The 23988-nt window shown below is 39.4% G+C and overlaps 1 protein-coding gene across 1 annotated transcript; it reads left to right on the top strand.

Annotated features, from left to right (window-relative positions):
• Window positions 1-420: 420 nt before the first annotated feature.
• On the top strand, window positions 421-3826 carry LOC148031566 (PLAC8 family protein). Its single transcript, XM_087685124.1, has 9 exons — window positions 421-749; window positions 897-1011; window positions 1141-1162; window positions 1314-1370; window positions 1455-1536; window positions 1677-1772; window positions 1950-2074; window positions 3166-3184; window positions 3285-3826. The coding sequence occupies exons 2-9, from the start codon at window positions 912-914 to the stop codon at window positions 3450-3452; spliced, it is 669 nt and encodes a 222-aa protein (XP_087541250.1). The 5' UTR covers window positions 421-749; window positions 897-911; the 3' UTR covers window positions 3453-3826.
• Window positions 3827-23988: the final 20162 nt, after the last annotated feature.

Below are 23988 nucleotides of genomic sequence, written 5' to 3'. Positions count from 1 at the left end.
GGCCCATCCCATTGGCCAGTTCACTTTTAATCGGGCGGCCCCTCCCCGATGTGTAACGGGCCTTAATAACATGTTTAGAAAGACACAAATGTCTCATGAATTTGATGTTTCGATAGTTTTAAGGATTGACCATACAACCAATAGAGGAGGAAAGGAGGGGTGTGTGCGCGCGCGTGTGTGCGAGGCCATGTTGTTGATTTCCTCTCGTAGATGTCACAACGGTGTTGTTGTTATGATTGCCGTGAACATAGTGGTTCTCAAAATAGCCATTGAAAAATCTTGGATGTTGTGATTAGACGAACGTGATTACCCGTGGTGTGTGGCCTTTCAATAACCACAGAAGGAAATAAGAAAAGTGGGTTTGATTGGGTGTATTTCGCGAGCAAATAATTAGGAAGGGCGGAATATTTTTTTTCTGTGCAGGAGTAGTCTCAATCGAGGGTCCCTGCGGCGACCCTTGACTTGGGCCATTTCTTCCTGCGGGAGAAGAGGCTAAAAGAAAGAAAGTGAGAGAACGGGGGAGAAGGGGCGTCTAGCGTAACGCGTTTCGCTGCATTCCTGCCATAGCCTAGCCAATCTCTCTCAATTCCTCGGGCCGCGTCGTCATAGACTCTTTCTTCTTCTTCTTCTTCTTCTCCATCGGGATCTTCATCGTCGAACTAACTCAATCCTGACTTGATAGGGCACCAACGGTCAAGCGTGAATCTCGAAGAAACCTCGAAAGAATTGCTGGTGTGGCCGGCCTAAGGGTCTCTCTCTCTCTCTTTCCGTGTTCTCAGATCTCAGTTTCCTCTTGTCATACGACATACTTACAGCATCGATCCTACGTTTCTTCCTGTAATAAGACGTACTTACAGCATCAATCCTTCGCTTCCCTCTCTCCTGCGTTTCTGTAGGTGCCAAAGCTCAGAATGTCGAAGCAGGAAGCGATCGCCAAGATGGAGGCTCGGCAGGCCTACAGAAACTTGTGGCATACAGATCTTTTGGGAACTATGTCCGCAGATTGTCCATGTATGCGGTTTACTGCATGTTTCTCTAGCACTTTTTGTTTTCAGCACGGCCGATAGTTTGCGTTCTGTCTTTGTTCAAGCAGGTTACTTTACATGACTTCTTGATTGTTTGTGTCTGTATGTGTCGCAGACTTTTGTTTCGCGCTCTGGTGGTAAGTGTTCGGATCCCTGGTTTTCACCTGCATGTGTTAGCAGAAGTTTGCGTTGACTGCTTGCTTTTCTGAATACACCGAATGTTTGCTGTCGTTATACAGACCTGCCAAACAGTATTGGGATTGCACTAACCCTTTCTATCATGTGCAGTGCGCCATGTGCATCATATCTCTTGAGAAAGAGAGCTCTTTATGATGACATGAACAGGTGTGCTCTCAATGTCATTTATGAGCTTTTTGCCACACCCTGACTGTTTTGTATTACGCTTGCCACTCAACTGGGGAAATGCAGGTATGTCTGCTGTGCGGGCTACATGCCTTGCAGTGGCAGCTGCGGAGAAAGGCGGTGTCCAGAGTTCTGCTTGTGCACTGAGGTACGACCACTATCTCTACGTGTTCCATTGTGGTGGAGCTGGTTACACGAGAGAGTTTTCATCAGCTTCTCATCAGTAGAGTACTCCATTAAACTGGAATTTTCATTGTTGTGTTGACCGACTTGAGCGTGCTATTTTAGGTATGGTGCTGCTTTGCAAATTCTGTGCAATCCACCAGATTTCTATTGCAAGATGAATTCAACATACAGACTACTAAGTGTGACAATTGTATCATTGTAAGTAGCAATGTCAGAGAAGGCCATAATTGCAACCAGTCTATTTTTCAGTAGCTCTGTCACAAATAACTTCGTGGTTTAGAACACTAAGGCTCAGTCATGCTCGTTACAATTTTATCATCTGCAAATTACACAAATGCTAGTAACTTACTATATTTGAATGCTATAATTCTGTAGGGGTTCATGTTTTGCCTGCAACAAGTGGCATGTATATTTTCTATTGTAGCTGCCATTGTTGGGAGTCCTGATTTGGAAAATGCATCTGAACTGCTCAATTGCTTCTCCAATGTTGTTTATTGCAGGTTAGTAATAAATTGTTGTTTTTTCTATCTTGATGTGGTCTGATTTATTTTTGACCTAAAGCATTTAGGATCTAACAGTCTATCGGTGTCAATTACATAGAATAGACTTTTGAATTTTCACTGATTTTACTATATCTGCATTTAAGAAATTAGGTGGATATAGATTTTACAGTGGAGCTCACCTGAGAACGACTGAAGATGGATGAGCCACCTTGATATAGTGTGAAAGTTCTAGTCCAAGGTGGTTAGCAGGATAAAATCAAGTAATAAGGATATTTACAGGATTGATTCTGTGGTACTAGGCTTCTTATCCATAAAATGAGTTCTCTGCAGCAATGTACGTAGAACATACGCCCACCACAGCCTGTGCCGGAAAGTCAAGCTTACATAAAGCCTTGTGTGTTACACAAACACATTGCAGTGCTTAACTTTCAGTTAATCAGTTCCAGCACCCTAGAAAGAATTTTGTCATGTGGCTTCTTCTAAGTTTTCCTTATAGGCACACTTTATATTCTGTATCTCAATCCACTGACTTAGCCTTCGTATTGCATGGGCATCTGATGACGCGTGCCACTGCACTTATATGTCCTACGAAATATTATGGAGTTTGGACACATTTATACAGGCGTCAGCTGCATTTAGATAGATCTATGAAATCTTAGGCGCTTTGAGATTTGGGATGCTTGTATTTTGGTAAATCTATGATGAATCTTATACAGGCGAGTTGAGATTTTTGAATACTTGCATTTTGGTAAATCTATGATAAATCTTAGGCGTCAGCTACATTTAGACAGATCTATGATAAATCTTTTGAGATTTTGAATGCTTGTATTTTGGTTGTGGTTCTTTTATCTTCCCACGGGCTTACTATGATGTTTTTGGGATTGGAGTGATATCAAGGCACTACTGTAATTTGGAATGAAGCCTATTAATAACACAGTTTCGACTTTTGAATATTGGTATTTTGGGTTGTAATGTAGCCTATTAATAACACAGGTTCGACTTTTGAATATTGGTATTTTGGGTGTGGTGCTGTTATCTTTCATCTTTCAATAGACTTACTACGATTTCTGTTTTGGTTTTGCCTGCAGTGTGTGCGCGTGCATGCAGGTACTATTTCGTCCTCAGTAAAACTCATCCGCCAAGTATTTCCCTGCGGTAGCTGTTTTTATTGCAGTTCCTTGATCTGCCCCGTGTTTCTGTTTTCCAGACGCAACATAAAGTTGAGCTGGACAAGCGAGATGGGAAGTTCGGACCCATGCAAGCTCCTCCGATGCAACAGATGTCCCGCATAGACCAAGCTGTGCCACCGAACGTTGGCTATACCCCGTATGCTGCTCCACCTCCGCCAGTTTATGGTCAGGTCGCTTACGGTTAGCCGTACCCTCAAGCTGGATACGGTTACCCGAGGTGAGGGATGGATTGAAAGATGGCTGCAATAATGTATATCCGCTTTACCAGAGTTTGTGGTCTTTGAGGTCCTGTACCATTTTATGTGTCGCCCGATTAAAGGAGGAGAAAAAAAGAGGGCTCTGCGAACTGGGATTTTCGCAGTTCACTTCAAGGCCAGTCCGGCTCCTTTGTGCTTCAACTCATAGGGAAAAATAGAATCCATAGCACTTTGTTTGATTTGAAGACTTCACATCACTGTGTGTGGGAAGTTACGTAAATTTGGCATTCACAGAGAGTCACAGCACCGCCTGCTTCGGTCTGTTCCATATTCTCATAAATTTTGCAGCGATGTTGGTTTTCTTTCCTCGCTTACATCTGTACTTGTTGAATGAGGAAGCTCTGAAAGAAAAAGAAAAGCTACAACATCCGGTGGTCTCTATCAGACACCTGTTTTCTTGAACGCAAGGTGAATTAGACCAGAAAGGCACGTTGTTTGACTAGGGGCTTCAAATGCAGGGGTAGTCTTTACTTTACTAACTAGAGCCAGGACAGGCCTAGGTTTATTGACCCGAGCAAGTTCCCTAAGTACCTAGTCCAGTGTGCGTGTCTGCGATGCCATGCATCTGAGCAAGTTTGCTAAGTACCTAGTTCAGTGTGCGTATCTGCGATGCCATGCATTTGCAAGACCTTGAAGGCCAACTGTCAGCGCTTTTAGTGGTATTGAGATCAAGGCTTCTCTCTCCGTTTCCAGTCACTTTTCTCTCATTGATTTTACTTCTCTCCTTGCTTTCCTTAAAGTCTTGGCTTCCATGTGTCCACAAGATTAGCTTGACAGTATGGAATGCTCAAGTCAATCGACTTGAGTGGGGCATTGCTTTCAGGAATTTTATGTGGAGTAGTGATGATTTTCTCATGCTGTTTTTGAGTTTTAAAAAATATCGTGCGTTGCTTTGATTCTTGTATACATTATTGTATCGGTTATATTTTCTCATGCTGTTTTTGAGTTTTAAAAAACATCGTACGTTGCTTTGATTCATGTATACGTTATTGTATCGGTTACATTTTCTCTCTCCGTGTAGGGATTTTGATCTATTTACTAACTTCTACAACTTTATTAATTGGTTTTCTTTTTGTGCCAATGGCACACCGAAGTGGGGTTGTAACTAAAATCTTAATGTATGATTGCCCTACAAGCCTCTCAGATGTCTAAAAGGATTTTAACATTAATTGTAACAATAATTAGTAATTCTGTGAGTAAGCGCACTAATGAATAGTGAATAAATTGATGCACAAAAAGTGCTCTTAGAAAACACGTGAGTTACTTTGGCTATTAATAATTTGGGTTGTAACTAAAATCTTAATGTATGATTGCCCTACAAGCCTCTCAGATGTCTAAAAGGATTTTAACATTAATTGTAACAATAATTAGTAATTCTGTGAGTAAGTGCACTAATGAATAGTGAATAAATTGATGCACAAAAAGTGCTCTTAGAAAACACGTGAGTTACTTTGGCTATTAATAATTTGCACACATGGCACAATGTGATGATCGGTGGTGCTATATGTACACACATGCAACCATGAAGTAGAATGCCCAATTGGAGAACGCAATCATTAATATTGTGAATAATATGAAATGATTCCATTGTATCTTCGAGCTTATTTGATCATTGGATGCCTTTCAATGGGTATTAATACCCCTTTTTTTAAAGTAAGTTCAATTTAATATAATAATAATTATTACTAATTTTTCATTGCATCTTAAACTTACTTTGCCTTTCAATGGGTATTAATACCCTTTTTTTTAAGTAAGTTCAATTTAATATAATAATAATTATTACTAATTTTTCATGTATCTTAAACTTACTTTGAGATCACATAGTCAAAAAGAGATGACTTTAGTTGCGAAACATGGATTGATGGATTAGTAAAGTTACTCATGATGTGGAGCTTGAAGGAGTCATTCTAGCTTTGGGTTCCAAGTCACTCTATATTGAATGATTATCTTCCCTATGTGTGTGTTATATGAGCTAATGGTTCCTTTTTTTTAATTGTTTGAAGTTGTAGACATGACCTAACAGATGATTTCAATGGGGGTTTGGCATGTCCACCCTCTCTCTCTCTCTCTCTCTCTCTCTCTCTCTCTCTCTCTCTCTCATAGGTATGATTAGTTTGCCTTTGTATTACACGAGCTAGTGGTTGCTCTTTTTATTGTTTGAAGTTGTAGACATAACCTGATAAATGATGATTATAATGAAGGATTTGGAAGGTCCAATCCTACTCTCTCTCTCTCTCTCTCTCTCTCTCTCTCTCTCTCTCTCTCTCTCGTATATGTTGCTAATCAACCCCCAACTTAAGCATTAAGGTTTCGAGGAGCAAGGGAGGGGTGTGTGTCTAAGGGCTTGTAGGTGCATGGTGGTGGTGCCGAAAATACATATATAGGGAGTTGTAGTCACTCAAGACTTGCTTGGGTTGTGCTTCTACATGAGATTTCCCAGGCCCAGTGGTGAACACCTACATGTGGTGTCGCGAGGGTATAGTCTTGAGATGTGTCTCAATGATATCATTTTAAATTATGAATACAAAAGATTCCTTACCGATATATCTTGTGCTTCTACATGTGATTTCTTGGGCTCAGTGGTGAACACTTACATGTGTGGTATCTCGAGGGTATAGTCTTGAGATGTGTCTCAATGGTATCATTTTATATTATGAATACAAAGGATTCCTTACTAATATATATCGTGTGCCTTTTTGTTGTGCCATTTTTGTCTCTCATGATAAGCTACAACTTGAAGTTTGGTGAAGGTTCGTAACACTTGGTATCAATGCAACTCAACATAGAGCATATTAGCTTGACAGGGGAGTAGACTCACGGACATGAAGATTCTACCATAACATGTCATACAACGTGATGTGGCTACCTCAACACATCACCATACAATGTGACACGCCACAGTGTGACATCTTACATTGCGGTGCCCCTCTGGCGTGTTATTTGTTGAAAATTGAAAAAGGGATCGCTATGCCAACAAAGATGAGAGCTATGGCATGATAGAGACATGTCACATATCATTAAAAAATGTCTTGGGGAGAGCTGAAGCTATATGTCACTAGCAAAAGTCTTGGAGAGAGCTGAAGTATAGAAAGATAGTATCTTTGAAGAAGAGAATGAGCTATGTCACTAGCTCAAAATGACTCATAAGGAGTTGCGACTCAATTGTGTGTAAGAGCTTTGTAGATATGCTATTGTGTTGCTACCAAAAACACATATACATGGAGTAGTAGTCTCTCAAGCTTTGCTTGGGATGTGCTTTTACATGCGATTTCCAAGGCTCAATGGGGAACCCTCACATGTGTGATGTCACAAGGGTATAGTCTTGAGATGTGCCTCAATGTTGTATCTTTCTATGTCATGAATACAAAGAATTCCTTATTAATATATCTTGTGTGTCTTTCTTGCTATGCCATTTCTATACCTCATGACAGGTTGTGTCTTGAAATTTGGTGAAGGTTTGTCACATTGGGTATTAAAGAAACTTTAGCACAAAGCATACTAGCTCGACAGGGGAGCAAGCTCACATACACAAAGGTCTTACCATAACACATTGTGCAATGTGATGTGACAATCCCAATACAACACGACACAATGCAACATGACACGTCACGACACCTCACGTTGCAATGCCCCCTTGAGCGTGTTACTTATTGAAAATTGGAAGAGAACTTGCTATGTCAACAAAGATGAGAGGGAGTTGTGACATGTTGCATACCATTAAAAAATGGCTTGGAAAGAGCTAAATCTTTGGAAGGACACTTTCTTTGAAGAGGAGAATGAGCTATATCATTAGCTCAAAATCACCCTTATGAAGGAGCTATAGTTCAAGTTGATTGAGCAGACAAAAGAAGACCCTTAAAGCATTGGAGAAGACTCACAAAGGAACATGTGTGTTGTGCAATCTTGAAGAGAAGGTTGAAGTGTTGATCATGGTATGAGAGAGAGCAAGAATGTGACAAGTGAAGATGGCACGAGATTTCGATACGAAGCTACAAGGAGAAATCATGCTAAGCTCAAACTAGGAGACTCTCTTTGGATTTGAAGAAGCCAATGAGCGAGCTGAATCATACTTGAAACAAATGAGAGTCAAAAGAGTTTAAGAGTTGAAGAAGTGAAGCCAACCAAAGAAGAACAAAAGAGCTAAGAAAAGAAGAAATAGGTGATAGAAGAAGAAGAGTTCTAGTTACATGAAACTAAAGAAGAAGATAAGGGAGAGGATAAGCCTAGCCTAGATCTTGGAATACCTCATCCCTAATAAGGAGCCGATTGCTACTTCCTTGACCACTATCTTGAAGACTACTACTACCTATATATGTGTTTTTGGTAACAACACCATGCATATCTATAAAGCATAACAACCCAAAGAAGAATACAAGGGCAAGGATGAGCTTAGCCTAGATCTTAGAACACCTCGATCCCAACAACCCCAACAACTAACCAATCCCACAAAGTTCAGTGATGATACGTTAGTAAGAGATTTGAAGGAGAGAATAATGAAAACATGGGATGAGATAGGAGAAGATGATAGAAAACAAGGAAAAAACTTGTTAGAAATCAAGGAGCCATAGAGAAGAGCAAGGAAAAGATGAGGCAAGAAAAGAAAAACAAGTGGAGTTAGCTAAGAAGAAGATGGAAGAGAAAGAAAATGTAGGGCAAGATATGATGAAGCAAGTGGAAGAAAATCAAAAGAAGAAAGTTAGAAAGAAGAATGACTAAGCATAAAGAGGTAGAGGAGATAGGCTAGAAGAAAGAGTGTGGAAAGCTAGAAGACTAAAGGAAGAAGATAGGCTAGAATGAGAATAGCAAGACAAGATAGACCTATACATCAAGGCCAACTAAGAAAAGATAGAAGATGAGTTAGACTTAGGTAAAAAAGAGAAGGGAAAAGTGGAACCAAAGATAGATCTAGGCAACAAAGGCTAAAAAGACAGAGGAAAGATAGAGAAAGAAGAGAATGACCATGAGAAGAAGAAGACAAAACCAAACGCCAAGATACGAAGGCAGGCTACTAGAGCCAAGTTGAGAGATGAGAATGAGGATGCCTCCAAAACCCCCCAAGCTAAACTCATGGCTAAGGATGAATCAACCCTAGCTTTCTATCCATGGCCACATTCCATCCTAGCCAAATTGAATCAAAGTAGGAACTAAGTGTACTTCAGCAATGGAGTCATTGGCTACACCTTTGAGCTCGAAGCGGCAAACCCTTACGAGCTTGGACAAAATAAGTTAGAGGATAAAGCCTCAAAGAAGGAAGAGCATGAGGAAGGGCTCGCAATATGGTCATACCAAGGTAACTTAGTGCCATGGAAGGGAACATTGTTAGTTGAGCCTTGGAGAACTCTCCCACTCACTCTTAAGGTGAAGGTCTTTGGACTATGAAACCCATTAGGACTATCTTAATGCTTGTAAAGATTGAGATCTTGGCATTCAGGCCATAAGTCCTGATCCTATGGATCCGTGACACACCAAGCACTCTAAACATAAACATCCCCCCAATAACTTCAGTGCTATCTCTACTTCCACAACCCCATATCCAGGCTAAATGTGACGACTTAATCTAAATAACTTCAACTCCTGAGGAGGCTAAGAAGAGCCAATGAGGTGCCATGGACCAAGATTGCACCTTTCATGTGAAAAGAAAAGCTGAACCAACTAGCTTGCCTAAGCTCAAGGCAAGCAGGAACATTCAAGCAAAGAGGCTAAGGAAAACAATGCAAGTGCTTGACTTGGAGATGAGAGCAAAGTGTCTTCGCAAACAAACCAAGAGACTGTTTCCCACCAACTTAGGTCTATACACTATTATGGAGATCGAAGGGGGGGGGGGGGGGGTGGTTTTGGGGGTAGAGATATTACTTTCTCTCCTCTTGTTGACCAGTTTACTAGCCATGGCCTTGATCGGAGAAGAGGAGAGTACTATTTATTTTTATTTCCATGAAGAGTCGGGAAGGAAATTTAATCACACTTTCTTACATGTGAAGATTAGCAAATTCCTAGATTGATCATTTGTGTCATGAAGAGGGGGAGGGGGCATTTATAGCATGTGATGGGTGGTGACAAAAAATTGAGGAGGGGTGTGTGTAGAAAGTCATAGAGAAAATGTGAGATTGAGAAAGGGGATAGGATGACGGGATGACTAAGCAAGAGGGGAGGGGAGGGGAGGTGATATCACATTTGGAGGGAGGGGGGTGATATCACATTTGAAGGGAAGAGGGTAGGAAAGGGGGTGTAATGCACTTATAGTCAATCACTAACTCAAGAAGGCATTGAAAGGTAACATGATATGTGAGAGCAAGGTATACTCTTGTATTATTTAGTGAAAGAAACATTGCAACATAGACACATCCTAGCACTATACCCTTGTGGCGTCACATATATAAACCATTGAGTATCAGGAATCACGTAAAGTGGAAACCAAGCAGGGCTCAAAGTCATTACTACTAGACTCTATTTGCAGGGTCTTAACAAATCTTTTCTATCAAGCTAGTCAGTGTCTACTGCACTATGACTTGGGGGGACTTAGCACAACTATTTTTATTAAGGGGGCTAGTGTCTGCTCACTATACTCTTTGATTTTATTGGTTTTTGGTTCTATCCACCCTTGACTCAATTACATTTAAGGAGTGGAGGTTTGAAAATCCTATGATAATCTAAGGTATGACTCAAGGTACATTGGAAGAATTGTTGGTATTCTCCTTGAGCCAAGTAGTGAAGGCCTCTTTGTTGTGTTTGTGAACCTTTGCTTTTGAAATCCAAGTTGCTTCTTTGAGACGGTGTGCTTTCCACATGGTGAGGTATTGGGGGTAATCGTTGTGCTCTCGACATCAAAGGATTGCTTCTCCTTTGAATGGGATGTTGGAATGAAGTAGTGGAACATGCTACCCTCAGGGTGTTAGGATAGAACCTACACAAAAGGCATGCATGGATGGAATACATTGTGAATGCAGATGCTCTCTAGCAGGTCCAACTTGTAGGTGACCTTATTCAAAATACCAATGGTTGAATGTGGGGATTATATTCTTTGGCAAGGAAATATGCTAGGAAGTGATAAGGACCATGTCTCCTTTAGAGTGAATAGTATTGCATTGCGCTTCTTATTGGCTTGTTTGGTCATGGTGATCTTGCTCTTTTCCAAACTCTACTTGGCTATTATGTTTCTCTCTCTCCATTTCTTCAAGAAGTCTTTTGCATCCTAATCTTTTGCTTTGGTAGCTCCTAAGGTTAAGGCCAATGGTGTGATGACTTCTTTTCCTTTGGCTAACTCAAAGGGGGTGTAACCTATTACTAAATGGATTGAGCTATTGTAGTGGGACTCAAGCACATCAAGATATAAGGCCCAATCTTTTTGGTCCTCCCAGACACAGCTTCTAAGATAGTCTTCAATACCTTGGTTCACTCTTTCTGTTTATCTATTTCATGGTGCAGCGATGATGAGAATCTAAGTTGTTTTTCGAGAGTCTTGAAGAGTTGCTTACACATCTTGCTCATGAAGCAACCATCTCGATTTGATACAATGGATAAAGGTAGCTCATGTAACTTGAAGACACAAGTGAAGAAAAGGCAGACTACCTCCTTGTCATTCGATGGTGGCTTGGTGGGTATGAAGTATGCTTGCTTGGGAAAATGATCCACCAATACAAAGACAATGATATAACCATGGGATTCTTGGAGGAGTTCTACAATAAAATCCATGCTGATGATATCCCATGGGTGGCTTGGCACTGGGATTGGTTGGAGCAAGCCAACCGTCTTGGTGCATGGAGCTTTCACTAGCTGGCAAGTGTCTCGACATAGTTTGTAACCTCCTCCTCCATGTTTGGCTAGAAGAATTGCTTCGTTAAGGCCTCTAGTGTCTTGCATTGGCCCTTGTGTCCTCATAGCTTCGTGTCATGAATTCCTATATAAACTCTGAGGTGTATGGGCATGGCTCAGAGCTTGATCAAATGTAGGAGTTAATGGGCAGTTGTGGGTGCATCTATAGGTCAACACTTTGAACATGCCACTGGAGAGGTCATACAAGGGCTCAAGTGATTGATTCATGAACAAGTGAATGACATGGAGTAGTCCAATTGGAAGTGATTGGTGGGACAATTTTGACTAGCAATGCATCTAATAGGACATGCTAATTGTGCAAAATGGAGTAGATTACTAGTCAATAGTAAAGTAGGGACTAGACGGCACAATTGGCAGACACATAGGGTGGCATGAGATAGGATAGGTTGGGTCGAACACACAATGAGCCATGTGTAGTAGATGGCACGACTTGGTGCACAATAGATTTAGAGGCAACTTGGGTTGATGGGACTATAGTAGAACTAGGCATACTTGCTAGAGGTTGGAATTTCTTCTCCTCCTACTCCTCTCCTTCTTGTAGTATGAGCAACGAAAAGGACATACAAAAGCATGTAGAACAAAGGAGATGACACAAATGACTGAGGTGAAAATAGAACCTAATCTGATAACACAGGTGGGTATGGAGCTCCATAAGTGAACCAAGGATGCTATTGTGGACAAAACTCCACAAAGAGAGAGAGAGAGAGAGAGAGAGAGAGAGAGAGAGAGAGAGAGAGAGAGAGAGAGAGAGAGAGAGAGAGAGAGAGAGAGAGAGAGAGAGAGAGAGAGAGAGCTCTTCCAAAACATGTACAAAGTAAGGAGATAGATTGAAAGTCTAATTGATAGGGTCTTAATATATAAGCAAAGATGTATACCTAAACCTTTAGACTCTTATTTAATGTTGAGTGGTACCACAAGGGAAAGGACATTGAATTAAAAAGAAAGGAAGAATGCACTTGAGAGATAAACACCTTCAAGAGTGGAACAAAGCAAGAAGAGACCACAACACCAACTCCTCTAGACAACTTAACCACATTTGGCACACATGACAACCGTTCTTGGCCAAGCAAGTGGAACTTGATAAAATATAAAACATGTAGTTGAGCATAGGGACAATAAGAACATCTAATGACACCTTGATAGATCTCATCCAACATAGGATTTTCACCTATACAATTGCACTCATCATATGAAAATACATGCCCCAATTGCTACTTGCCGAAATAGGTAGCACTCCCACTCAACAAGCCCGCCAAGGTTCCTAAGACAACTAAACTGCTTGATACCCACTACACTAAGGACAATACTCTAAGCTACTTGGAATGAGTCAAGCAAGTATATAAGGCAAATGACCTCAATGCTATTTCAAGGTGAGTATAAGCCCTAGGGGCTAAGCTGCCTAGGTGAGATAGGAAGAATAAGGGATACAAGCCTTGAAACCCCGTCTCGTTAGTTCCCAAGGGCCTCCAATCTATCAAAGCTAGACAGGAGGACAACTCTATAAGAAAACAAGATGGGAAAAACACACCGATAGAATTTGAGAGCTTTGAGGTTGCCTCCACTAAATATAAGAGTGCCCTCAATGTTGGAACAAGAAATCTCTAGCTACACAAAAGAGCAAACCTTAGAAAAAGGACTCATACTAAAAAATTAGAAATACCTTGCCCAACTTCACAATGATATAGTGCAAATATAACACGAACTACAAAGAGTACGCGACCAACTTCAAAGGGTAGTGCAATAAGAAGATGTCTTCTTGTTATCTCATGACTTGCCACATCAAATTCCTTTGTCATGCATCCAGTGAGCTCACAAATTGCTAGAATTGCCACCAACCAAGCTATGTGGTGCAATATTTCCCAAAGCATCCAAAAACTAACTAACCCAAAACAAATGACTCTTGGTCCATAAACTGGGGATTCACTCACTTGTATATTAAGATTATCTTGAATGCAAGGGATCCAATAGCATCCCCTCTAGGCCTTCCAAGCTTGCCACCTTTATCTAAAAAGGAAAAACCATCAACATCGACCTCGAAGACAATATCTTCTACCACATACTTACCTTAGGGTGAAATTAATCACAAAACAAAGGCCCACCATTGAAACTCTCATTCACAAAGAAGTAGATTATTATAACAAATTAACCTACCATGCATGGGCCAAACTTTGACAACCCAATCTTGTGTTGACCAATGCAATGAGTAACCCATATGGACGATCCCCATATTCCCTCCTAGAAAAATGCAAAATTCTCATGACCATGGAGACTAAAACCATACCCATCATATTTAGTATGCTTTCAAATCAAGAAGATGTAGGGATAGAAGTCCTATTGGGAAGAACTTTCAAGCAAGTAACAAAATGCAAGGTTGACTACATAGTAGAAAAGGATACCTAGGACACTATTGAATGTTAGCAAGGATAATATTGTTGAACCTTGAGGGAAAGCCAAGGACCAATCAATCCCTTGACTTGAAAGAGACACCTAGTGAGGGAAGCAAAGATGTGCTTGAGGAATTGCTTAGGGCACATGAGAAAGAGAGGAAACCAATCAGCATGACAATTCCCCAAGTGAAAATTCTAGTGATTAGACCTCCAATACCACCAACACCAAGCAACTAAAGACACAAAAAACAAAGGGAAAGACCCAACACATATAGATAAAGACATTAACAAATAGCTAGCATAATGCAATGATGGGTTCCAAAGTTCCTCCTGTGTGCTCAAGGGTAATGTACATGAAATTGTTGGTTATGGTTGCCTAAACCACCTATGGGTCTACCTCCATTGTAGTATATATGATCCCAAACACCCCTTGATGAAGTAGAACCAAACCTAGATTGAGAACTAGGCCAAAAGATAGATCAATGAAGGTGACAATGTTGACCAAAACCCTCAAGAATAAACAACCCTTGGTCTATCAAAAGAAAACCCTAAAGTCTATGGCTAAATAAGATCAATAGCCAATACAACTTGACAAAGCCTAAAGTTGAATAGAAATGGTTGAAAAGCTTGATTTGCCCAAAGAAGTAGTTGAATCATCACGTCCTAGTAATGTTACTTAGCATAACCTAGAAAAGCTCCATGAGGAGACAAAGGAAAAAGAGAACAATCATGAGTAGCCAAGTGACTCCATTGCTAGATTAGCTGAATGCCTTGAGCCTTTTAAGTTTGAACCTCCATTATCCACAAGAAGGAGGAAGAAAACAAACAAACAATAGCACTTGCAGGCCACTACAGAAGCCACCAAGGTGGAGCCCATGGATAAAAGTCAGAAGTTTGTAAACTTAAATAAAACTTTGAATAATTCCACTCCCACTTTACTCAAGAAGGATAATCCTAAGAATACTTCCAAGCATTCTAAATATTCAAAGCAATAATTACCTTCACTTGATGTTGACAATACTCAATCCACACTGAAAATGAAGTTCCTGATGCCCAAACAAGAGTGGAATCAAAATAGTTTCACCTGAGGTTCAAGTATACCTATCACATCTAACAAAGAATAAGCCTCACCACTTACAATGCATTAGGATAGAAATGAGGATCCCTAAGGTACAAGCAAGCATGCATTCGACAAATCGTGCTCTCAAATCTTAACCAAGTGAATGAAGGATAACAGAGGTTACTATGTTGGCAGATCAAAGTACCCAAGCCACCAAAGACAGCCACTCCTCTCAAAGAACCACCCCTTTCAACAACAATAAGAATAAATGGAAAATACAACCAAGACAAAGACTTCCAAGTCCACAATTTGCAAAGTCCATCCTCCATATGCAAGTATGTCATGGATAAGCATGCATATTTTTTCTTTTCACAACAAATGCCCAACTCCAATGTGAAGATATGCCTTCACCAACAACACAGGTTTCCTCTCAGCAACCAAGCTTGAAACTTCAAGCTATCTAATTGATGAGCCTCCTTTCCATCACAATTGGAACACATTCATGGAGGTTGAAAGCCCTCTTGTACATTGTAACTCAAAAGAAAAAAAACAACTCACAAACATAGCACCCCACCTAGGGGTCCTTAAGTTAGGGATGTCTAATGGCCTTAGATTCCTGTTCTTAATTCTCATCCTTGGAAAATGTTAGGAAAGTGATCTAATTCTTGACAATTTACCTCACAAACAAGTTCAATTCCATGTCTATCCTAATTTCAAGGAGCTATGGAGTCTCCATCCTCTTGTTTCAAAGCACACAAGATCTCTTATCTCCCTGATTAGAAGGTAGAGGAAGAACTTACAAAACCTTACCAATGGTGCTAGCTAGAGCTTTAACTTTAGCTTCAAAAGCAGGGTATATAATAGGAAATAAAACCTGGAGTAGAAACTCGCATTGAAGCACCTATTTGTTGGAGAAAATCCTCCTGTCCATTGAAGGACATACATGTCGAGCTACACACATGACATGCAAGAGTTGGATGGAACTCCTATTGGTTCAGGAGTATTAATGCTCTTAGACTCAACTTCCTCTCACACAGCTTGCTCACAATATGATGTCATAGACATCTATTCTCTCCTCACTATCCCAACAAGCAAGAAAATAGATTTCAAAGAGCTTGTAGTAGACTCATCTTCTTACCCTCATGTGCTGGAGTCCAAATGTGTTCAAAGGTGGGCCCTTGATCCACTCAACCTCTTTGTTGCAATTGATCCACTCCTTGAGTGATCCAACAAAGATAGAAAATGTAGAGAAGAAGATATATATCCCAATCTCATATGGACTCCACCTCTGTGTCGGGACCTAAAACAGGCTTGACACTAGCTCTAGGGCTCTACCTGGGCCTCCTATGCCCACCAAACCACCCTCATGGCCTCTCATCCAGGAGCATCGAGTGGCTATATACTACTCTAGATAAATAATGTGTTTGTGTCGATTGCAGTCCGATGTTCTTCCCTTCCCAACTCCAACAGAGGTAGTATCCAAAAATGTAGGTGATCAACACCTCAATTCACATACACAAGGAGCTCCCCCCAGCAGCAAAATGTTGTGGATCCTATGCGAGAACTACACCCCAACGATTAGCCCTAGGATGCATTGTCTTACACATAGAATGCAAACGTAACAGAGTCCTCTCATAATATAAATGTAATGATCCAGGAGATTGTATATATTCCTCACTTAATCGATTTTTGTCCTCTCATAATATAAATATAATGATCTAGGAGATTGTATATATTCCTCACTTAATCGATTTTTCCAAAGATATTGCACTATCTTATAGCAAAGGGAGATCTTACACTCAACATTGGTCATCACACCAAGACATACAACTCCAATGCATCCAGGAATTTATCTTCTGATACTATATTTAGATTGCACATGCAAAGTGTATGACACTCCATACTCAAAGAACTTAACTAGAGACCAATCAATGTGAAGTGCACAAACAATCTTTTCATGTTTTTCTTTCTACTAGGGTCATGGTGCATTGCTAAGGAACAACACTGGGCTAACCCATGCTACTGAACCTCTTAAACTTATACAAACCATGACCTATATGCTAAGATATACAATAAACTAGCAATTTAATCAAATATCTTTCCATTTCAACCTTGCACCCCCTACCATTCATATTTAGATTGCTTGCGCAAATGTAGGGAGATTTTGTGCTAATTTTCTATAGAAATAATATCTAAACATGCACTTTAATATATAAATAAAGAAAACCTCAGGAAAACCCTCATACTTTACCTTCATTATACATTCACAAGCATTCCCTATTTTTTGTAAATTTTTATGCATAAAAATTAAAATTTTAAATTATCCCATTCATTTAACTATCTTTATAAAAATTTCCATTTATTTTAACATAAATGATTGATTTTTCTAAGTTTTCTACTTTTTAGAACTTATGTGAAGTGTGATCCATCAATATACTCATTTTCATGCCATATGAATATCATTTGAATCCCAAAACCCAAAAACAATCCCGTTTTCCATTAAAACTAGTATTTCAGGTTTTACAATTTTATTACTTTTAATATACGAGAAGGAAAACAAATGAATTTCTAAAATTATAGACACCAACAAATATATTTCAATCATTTGTAATCATTTTTCCATCATATGCACTAACGATTTATTGTAAAAACTAAATAAAGATTGCTTGCTCAAAAATTTGCATATGTATGTCTCATATTTCAAGGAAATGGAGCCACTAATGCTATTTTCGTATTACTCGATCTACTTGCCATTACAGTTTTGAACCATTGTCCATCCCCGATTTGTCAAATCAGCCCTCCCTCTATCTCTCATAAACAACCATATGAATAAGAAACAAATAGGAGAGAGAAAAAATGGTGGAACTTAGGCGCAAGAGAAGGAGGATGATTATAGTTCCAAAAAATGCATTTTTAAATGGAAGGAAGAGGCACAAAAAAAAACACACACCCCTTCCCCTTCCCCCATCTTGTGTGAAATTTTGAGTTTGTTTCTTCCTAATTACCATTAAGCTTTAACTCCTAAGTTATCTAGTTTGCATTTTGCATGTTCGCACTTGATCCAAAGTGGTTCCGACAGCCTGATTGGAGGGCCAACGGCCTTATAATTGTGATTGGCCTTCGTGACATGCTTTTTGGCTTTTAGATCTAGTAGCTGCTTCATAATTCCAAACCTTGCAGCCATTAAATGGGGAGTCAAATGGACTTCGATTGACGAATAGACACTTGCCTTGGATTCCTGGCATCAAAATGTATCTAGGAAAACTTTATCTCCTTGATCTGTAACCATTTCATTTTGCACCAAAAACACATATTTTAGGAGTCTCAAGATCCTTTTGCACTTGTATTTCAGCTTTAAAGTCCCCTCTTAACCTCCAAACTATGGAGGAAGAAAGGGAAGAAGAGAAGAATATGTGATGGCAAATAAGCTTCACTCTCCTTGTCCCTCACTCACTCACTCCATCTCATACTCTCATGTCTCCTCACTCTCGATGTGATGCACAAGAAGGTAGAATAGAAGCAAAGAGAAGAGAGCCCTTAAGTTTGTATACACAAGAATGAGTTTATCCTCACACCCTCTAGATTTAATACATGGGGAGTTGGGAATCTTGCCCTTCTTTTTGGCTCATGATCAATCCTTCTAACTCTAAGCATATAATCTTAGATTAATTTTGATTGATATTTTGAAAATGAATAGAAAGCTAGTGCCCACAACCTCATCTAGTTGGGATCTTTCTCTCCAACAATGGGAATTATTACAACTTGTAGAAAATTAAGCTCGGCCCTCAAAATAATATTATAAATAATAGTGTAGTCTAGACTTGTTGATGCTCACGTGTAGTATGATTTAGCTTTCACTATAGACAAGGAATGTCAAGGTCAGTGATGTGGCCATTATAAGGAGAGGTGGTTGTCTCACTGAATCTGAGTGGTAGTTGGAGTTGTTTTGGATATTGGATGTCAAGCAGGAGTAGTGATTGGGGTTAGATTGGGATCTTTTGTTGTGCTAAATTGGCTAGATGTGATAGGGTAGTCGAGGCTAATCACTAGTGGAAGATTTTTAGCTCATGGCAGAAGTTGTAACCCACTAAAGTTTCTCTCTCTAAGGAATAGCTAGTTTGTTTTTTGTATACACATGAAAGTTTGGGGGATTGGGAGATGCATCAAACTTGAGGCAACCTTGGATTGTTATCCCACAGTTGAGGTATTGATCCATGTATATGTTATGGTGCATTTACTATGTGAGTGCACATGCTTACATAGGCTTTTACATAGTATTGATATAGTAGATGAGGTAAGGTGCCAATTGATGAATAATGAAGAGAACCTCGGGCTATGTGGATAAGCTTAGAGACCATGGTCTTGGAATTCAATGAATGAGGTCTTTAATGAGTGATCAATTGGTAGAGACTAAGTATTGAGTGAGACTATAACATTGGATGAATCCTGATTGACTTGCATGTTATCTTGCCTCTGATATTGTTGTAGTGGGAATGAGAGATTTGTAGAAGAATGGGGAGAATTATGCCAGTGACTCAAGAAGACAAGTCTAATTGTAGGTTATCTATGATTCCCTAGCTGTGTCTTGCCTTCCTTGATGTGCCTTGAATTTGCATGAGAGAAACGAAAGTGGAGGTAGGGGGTTAGGGACCAAGCCACCAATCTCCAGCATTCCAAGCATGCACAATACTTTTTATGGTGGGTCCCACCACCTAGAAAGGAGGACCCCCCCTACTTTTCACCCTAGTAACTATCTCTTTTCATCCTCCAAGATGGTATCCACCACTCTTTAAAATGAGCCACATTAGCAAGTCAGATTTATTTTTGCCCCAAAAAATGATTTTTTCAAACTTTTCACAAGAAAGGAATTTCTAATCCTCAAAAAGTACCCAAGCATATTGTAATTGAAACACTCATTTTGAACACACTTTTTGGTATTAATTTGCCTCCAAAAACTAGTTTTCTTTAATAGCCACACATGTGGTGCCTAGGACCTGTAGAGGTAGTTATATGCCCACTTTATGCTTCATTACTTTTCTTAAGTGCCATACCAGCAGGGTGAGAGCTAATTTTAACTCCAAACAGTGACTTTTTCCTTTCCCTTTCAAAAATGGTTTTTTTCATCTCTAATGATGCCTACCCATATTATATATTTTCATGCTCTCTTTAGCCATCTCATCCTTCTAAATCAATGTTATATTGACAAACTTAATCTACTCCATTTCCTCTCATGCCTTACATTTCCTAATGGAACCAGTTAGAGATATAAGCAATCACAAGAGGAAAATGGATTTGTAGGTTTGTGTGGATGAAGAATATGCTATTACAAAGACCCCTTACACCAAGCATAGCCCAAATGCAACAATCACTTCCCAATATCGTTTAAAAGGAAAGAAAAATATTGATATTCTAGTATACGGTTCCTTGTATCCTAATGCTCCTAGTAGTAGGCCAACTCCATCTTCAATTCCACTTTTTCGTTACTCACTTTTGTTGGGGATAGTGAATAAGGTCTTTTAGATTATTGTAATACTTAGATGGAAATATTCATATGAAAAAATATTATCAATCAAAGTTATATAATACTCATCAATCTTTGTTACAATTCCAGGTTCTTTAAATGTGTTGCAAAAAGCCTTGTAAGATCAAGAAAATAGTGCAGAAGCTTGAGGAAGAATTGAAGCAGCTCAAAGAGAAGGAACAAGAGATGGCGAGGAAGGAAATGCAAAGAAATTAGACCTTGAAGGAGGAGAATGATTCATTGAAATCATTTTGGAGCAAATGGAGAAGGATAAAACATTGCAAAAGCAAAGTTACAAAGGTGCATGCAAACTCCCATAGGTTACAAGGAATGAAAACGTCGACTACTCCCAATGTTGTTACTATCCTTGAATGGCGGAGTGCCAAAAAGATGCGTACAAGCATTGAATTTCATGATCTCTTATTGATTGTAAGACAACCTAAAAATATTATTTTCCTTGATAATGCAAATATTTTTTAAAGAAATATTTTCAATAATGTCAGAGGCCAAGATGAGGGTCAGTAGTTGGAGCATCTAAAGGCATTCTTAAAACACAAGCATTTGGTTGCAATTTTGAGAGATCCTCAACATTAAACACTCTACCTTATTTCTTTAAATGAGTTTCTTATGGATGTTCTTAATAGTTTGTCTTGGTAGAAGAAGTTCAAATTGTGTGCAATATAGCTGGGTTAGTTAATAGGATTACAAGGCTCTATACAATATGATAGCAAATGCACTATCTTGTTACAAGATGAAACATATAGTCTTACCTCATTCATTCAAACTTAGATCCATGGGAAAAACATGAATCACATTAATTAGAGAGTAATTAGAACAATGATTCTGTATCAAGGAGCATATGAAAATAGAAGGAAGCAAACCCAAAATAACTATTTCCTATGAGTATAAAGAGTTCAATAATATTTTTGTTGACCTAATTGAATTGCAGTGTGCAATGGATTGTCTCTACAAGGTATAATGCATAGAAGATATTGACTTGTGATATAATATTGATAATATGATATAATGCACTCATATTCCAACGTTGGATGTCATTGTGAAGCTTGATGAATGCCAAAATGTAAAGGGATGCAAGTTGATAATATGATGTAATGCACTCATATTCCAACATTGGAGCTCATTGTGAAGCTTAATGAATGAGAATTTGTAAAGGGATGCAAGTTGGAAAGAGAAGGTCTTACACTCATGAATTATGCAATGGCCAATCCCAAAGATAAAACACTCATGCCTAAGGAGTCACATAATATGCTATCATAGATCTTTCAACAAACCCCTTATCCCAACATAATTGCCAAGCAAACAAATGGCGAGAACCTCTATGTGGAGGGAGTCAGAGAATTTGATGTCAATCGATACTTTGGTGGTGATCTCAAGGTAGTTAATTGTATGTTGAATTGTGACACTAAGGTATTGGCATCACTACCTTGTCCATACTACATGAAAATAAAAAATTATTCAGTGTCCTTAGAACATGTAATTTGGAATGAAGGAGCATTGACATGCAATTGAAAGGCGCCACTCAATAGGTTGCACCTGCACAAAAATTGGAAACTCATATTTCCCATTGGCATCAACAATATTTATTTTTGCACTCTACATTGGCATATACGTATCTTCAACAAGCACTTGAAGTTGCACATCAATTATGTGTATACAATGAAACCTCCTTCTAGGTTTCAAGTAGATATGTAGAAAATTGAGAAGTTATAAACTCCATAGTATGCACGGAGCCAAGGTTAAGATCTAAAAAGACCAAAAGGCATGAGGGCTAACTAATGGTGTAGCCCAAAAGATATCTATGAGCAGGATGAAGGCCAAAATATTCTTAAGTAATGTGACCAATAAGTTATTAAAGCAAAAGTGGGATCTTTGGAAAGATCTATGCAAATCTGGTATGAACTTGGGAAAGAAATCCCAATATTAGGAATGCTCGAACCAGAGTTTGGCATTTCTTTGATATGCTTGTGTCTATAATGCTAAAACCCTCAACAAATCCTTCAACTCAATCCTGAATTTTATAAAGTAGTTGAAGATTTCCCAAAATTAGTTGTCAATGCATGGGGAAAACAAACATCACCCTTTACATGGTATCATTTGACTTCACTTCTACTTTATTATGTGTTGTGTAATTGGTATTGCATGTCTGATATTAATAGCCCATATTTTTGCAGCATATATTGTATGCCCATGGATCATACTTCTTGGACAAGTATGGATCCTTGGGAATGTGGATCATACAAGGCATGGACAAGCCACATTACGATGCTCATCATGCATATTTTATAAATACTTGCCATGGTGTAGGTCACTAGAAAATGAGCTACCTCATTGAGATGTTGAATTGGTTCTATAGATGCACCTTTGGTCATTCAATCAAATTAGAAAATGCAAGCACTACTCTAGTAAAATCAATTAGAAATGAAATATGAGCTCACATTAATGAAAGATCACAAGTTAGTAATGCAACAAATACATATGCTGCATGGCATAGCAATAGATGATGCCAAGGCTCCAAATGGAATTGTACTTAAACCCTATAAATCTCTCTCTCTCTCTCTCTCTCTCTCTCTCTCTCTCTCTCTCTCTCTCTCTCTCTCTCTCTCTCTCTCTCTCTCTCTCTCTCTCTCTCTCTCTCTCTCTCTCTCTCTCTCTCTCTCTCTCTCTCTCTCTCTCTCTCTCTCTCTCTCTCTCTCTCTTTGTGTGTGTGTGTGTGCATGCGAAACCCCTCCCCTCACGCCTGCCCCGACTAACTTACCCTTTAAGTAGAAAGTAAACTTTTCATTTTCTACTTCATTCTTACACCTTTAGGGCTCTAAACTTACTTTCTCTACAAGAATGGCTCATATGAAGCAAACCATGTGACCTCATCTGCTTCCTAGGCAAAACTCAAAGCACCCACCATGGCTCAAATGAAAATTTTTAAATTTCTTGCACCAAGGAGGATCTTCTTTTGCCTCTACCTAGGTTACACATCCATTAAAGAGAACAACATGCCCAACAAATACAAAGGAAAGAGGCCATGGAAGGATGAAAATGAGATACCTCCAGTAAGGACAAAATTTATGTGTGATCCGATCAGTGTGGAGATTTGAGTGTGAAGATGAGCCATAAGGAGATGAGGAGCATGGCTCCCTGCACAAGGAGACAATCAGATCTAAAGGAAGAAGAAGAAAGGCCATACTGCAGCCAAGGCAAAGGCCTTATGGGGGAGATAATTGCCATGGAAGATCCCTCTCCTATGCAACAACCCCTTTTCCTTTTTACATCACAATTGCAACCCACCCCAATGGCCCCAACCTCACCAAAGGGCCAAAGATGACCCTCGCAATGTGATTGTCAAGGCAATGGAGGAGGACAAGGAGAAAGTACCACCTACAAGACCAAAAAAAGATATACAAGTATGAGAAGAGCATATAACTGTTGATCCACAAAGTACCGTTTACTAACACAATAAAAGAAATCCTATGGAGCTATGGAGATGACAAATAGATGCAAATTATAGTGCCGGAGGCTCTACTATAGGCAGCAAAGGCTTACTTAGTAAGCTTATTGGAGGATGTATACCTATGTGTGATCCACTCAAATCGTGTGACTCTCATGCATAAACATATGCAAAGAGCTAGGAGGATTAGAGGAGATATAAGG

Source organism: Lygodium microphyllum, chromosome 9 (genome assembly GCF_053477565.2).
Source record: "Lygodium microphyllum isolate KBCC chromosome 9, Lygodium_microphyllum_v1.1.10, whole genome shotgun sequence".
NCBI classification, from domain to species: domain Eukaryota; kingdom Viridiplantae; phylum Streptophyta; class Polypodiopsida; order Schizaeales; family Lygodiaceae; genus Lygodium; species Lygodium microphyllum.
This window is presented reverse-complemented; position numbering and strand designations above follow the sequence as displayed.

Excerpts from the sequence above, each read along its gene's own strand:
- LOC148031566 (XM_087685124.1), top strand. The coding sequence starts at position 912 with ATGTCGAAGCAGGAAGCGATCGCCAAGATGGAGGCTCGGCAGGCCTAC. Across the intron at positions 1,371-1,454 it reads CTTTATGATGACATGAACAG|GTATGTCTGCTGTGCGGGCT; the intron begins GTGTGCTCTCAA and ends GGGGAAATGCAG. Across the intron at positions 1,773-1,949 it reads AGTGTGACAATTGTATCATT|GGGTTCATGTTTTGCCTGCA; the intron begins GTAAGTAGCAAT and ends ATAATTCTGTAG.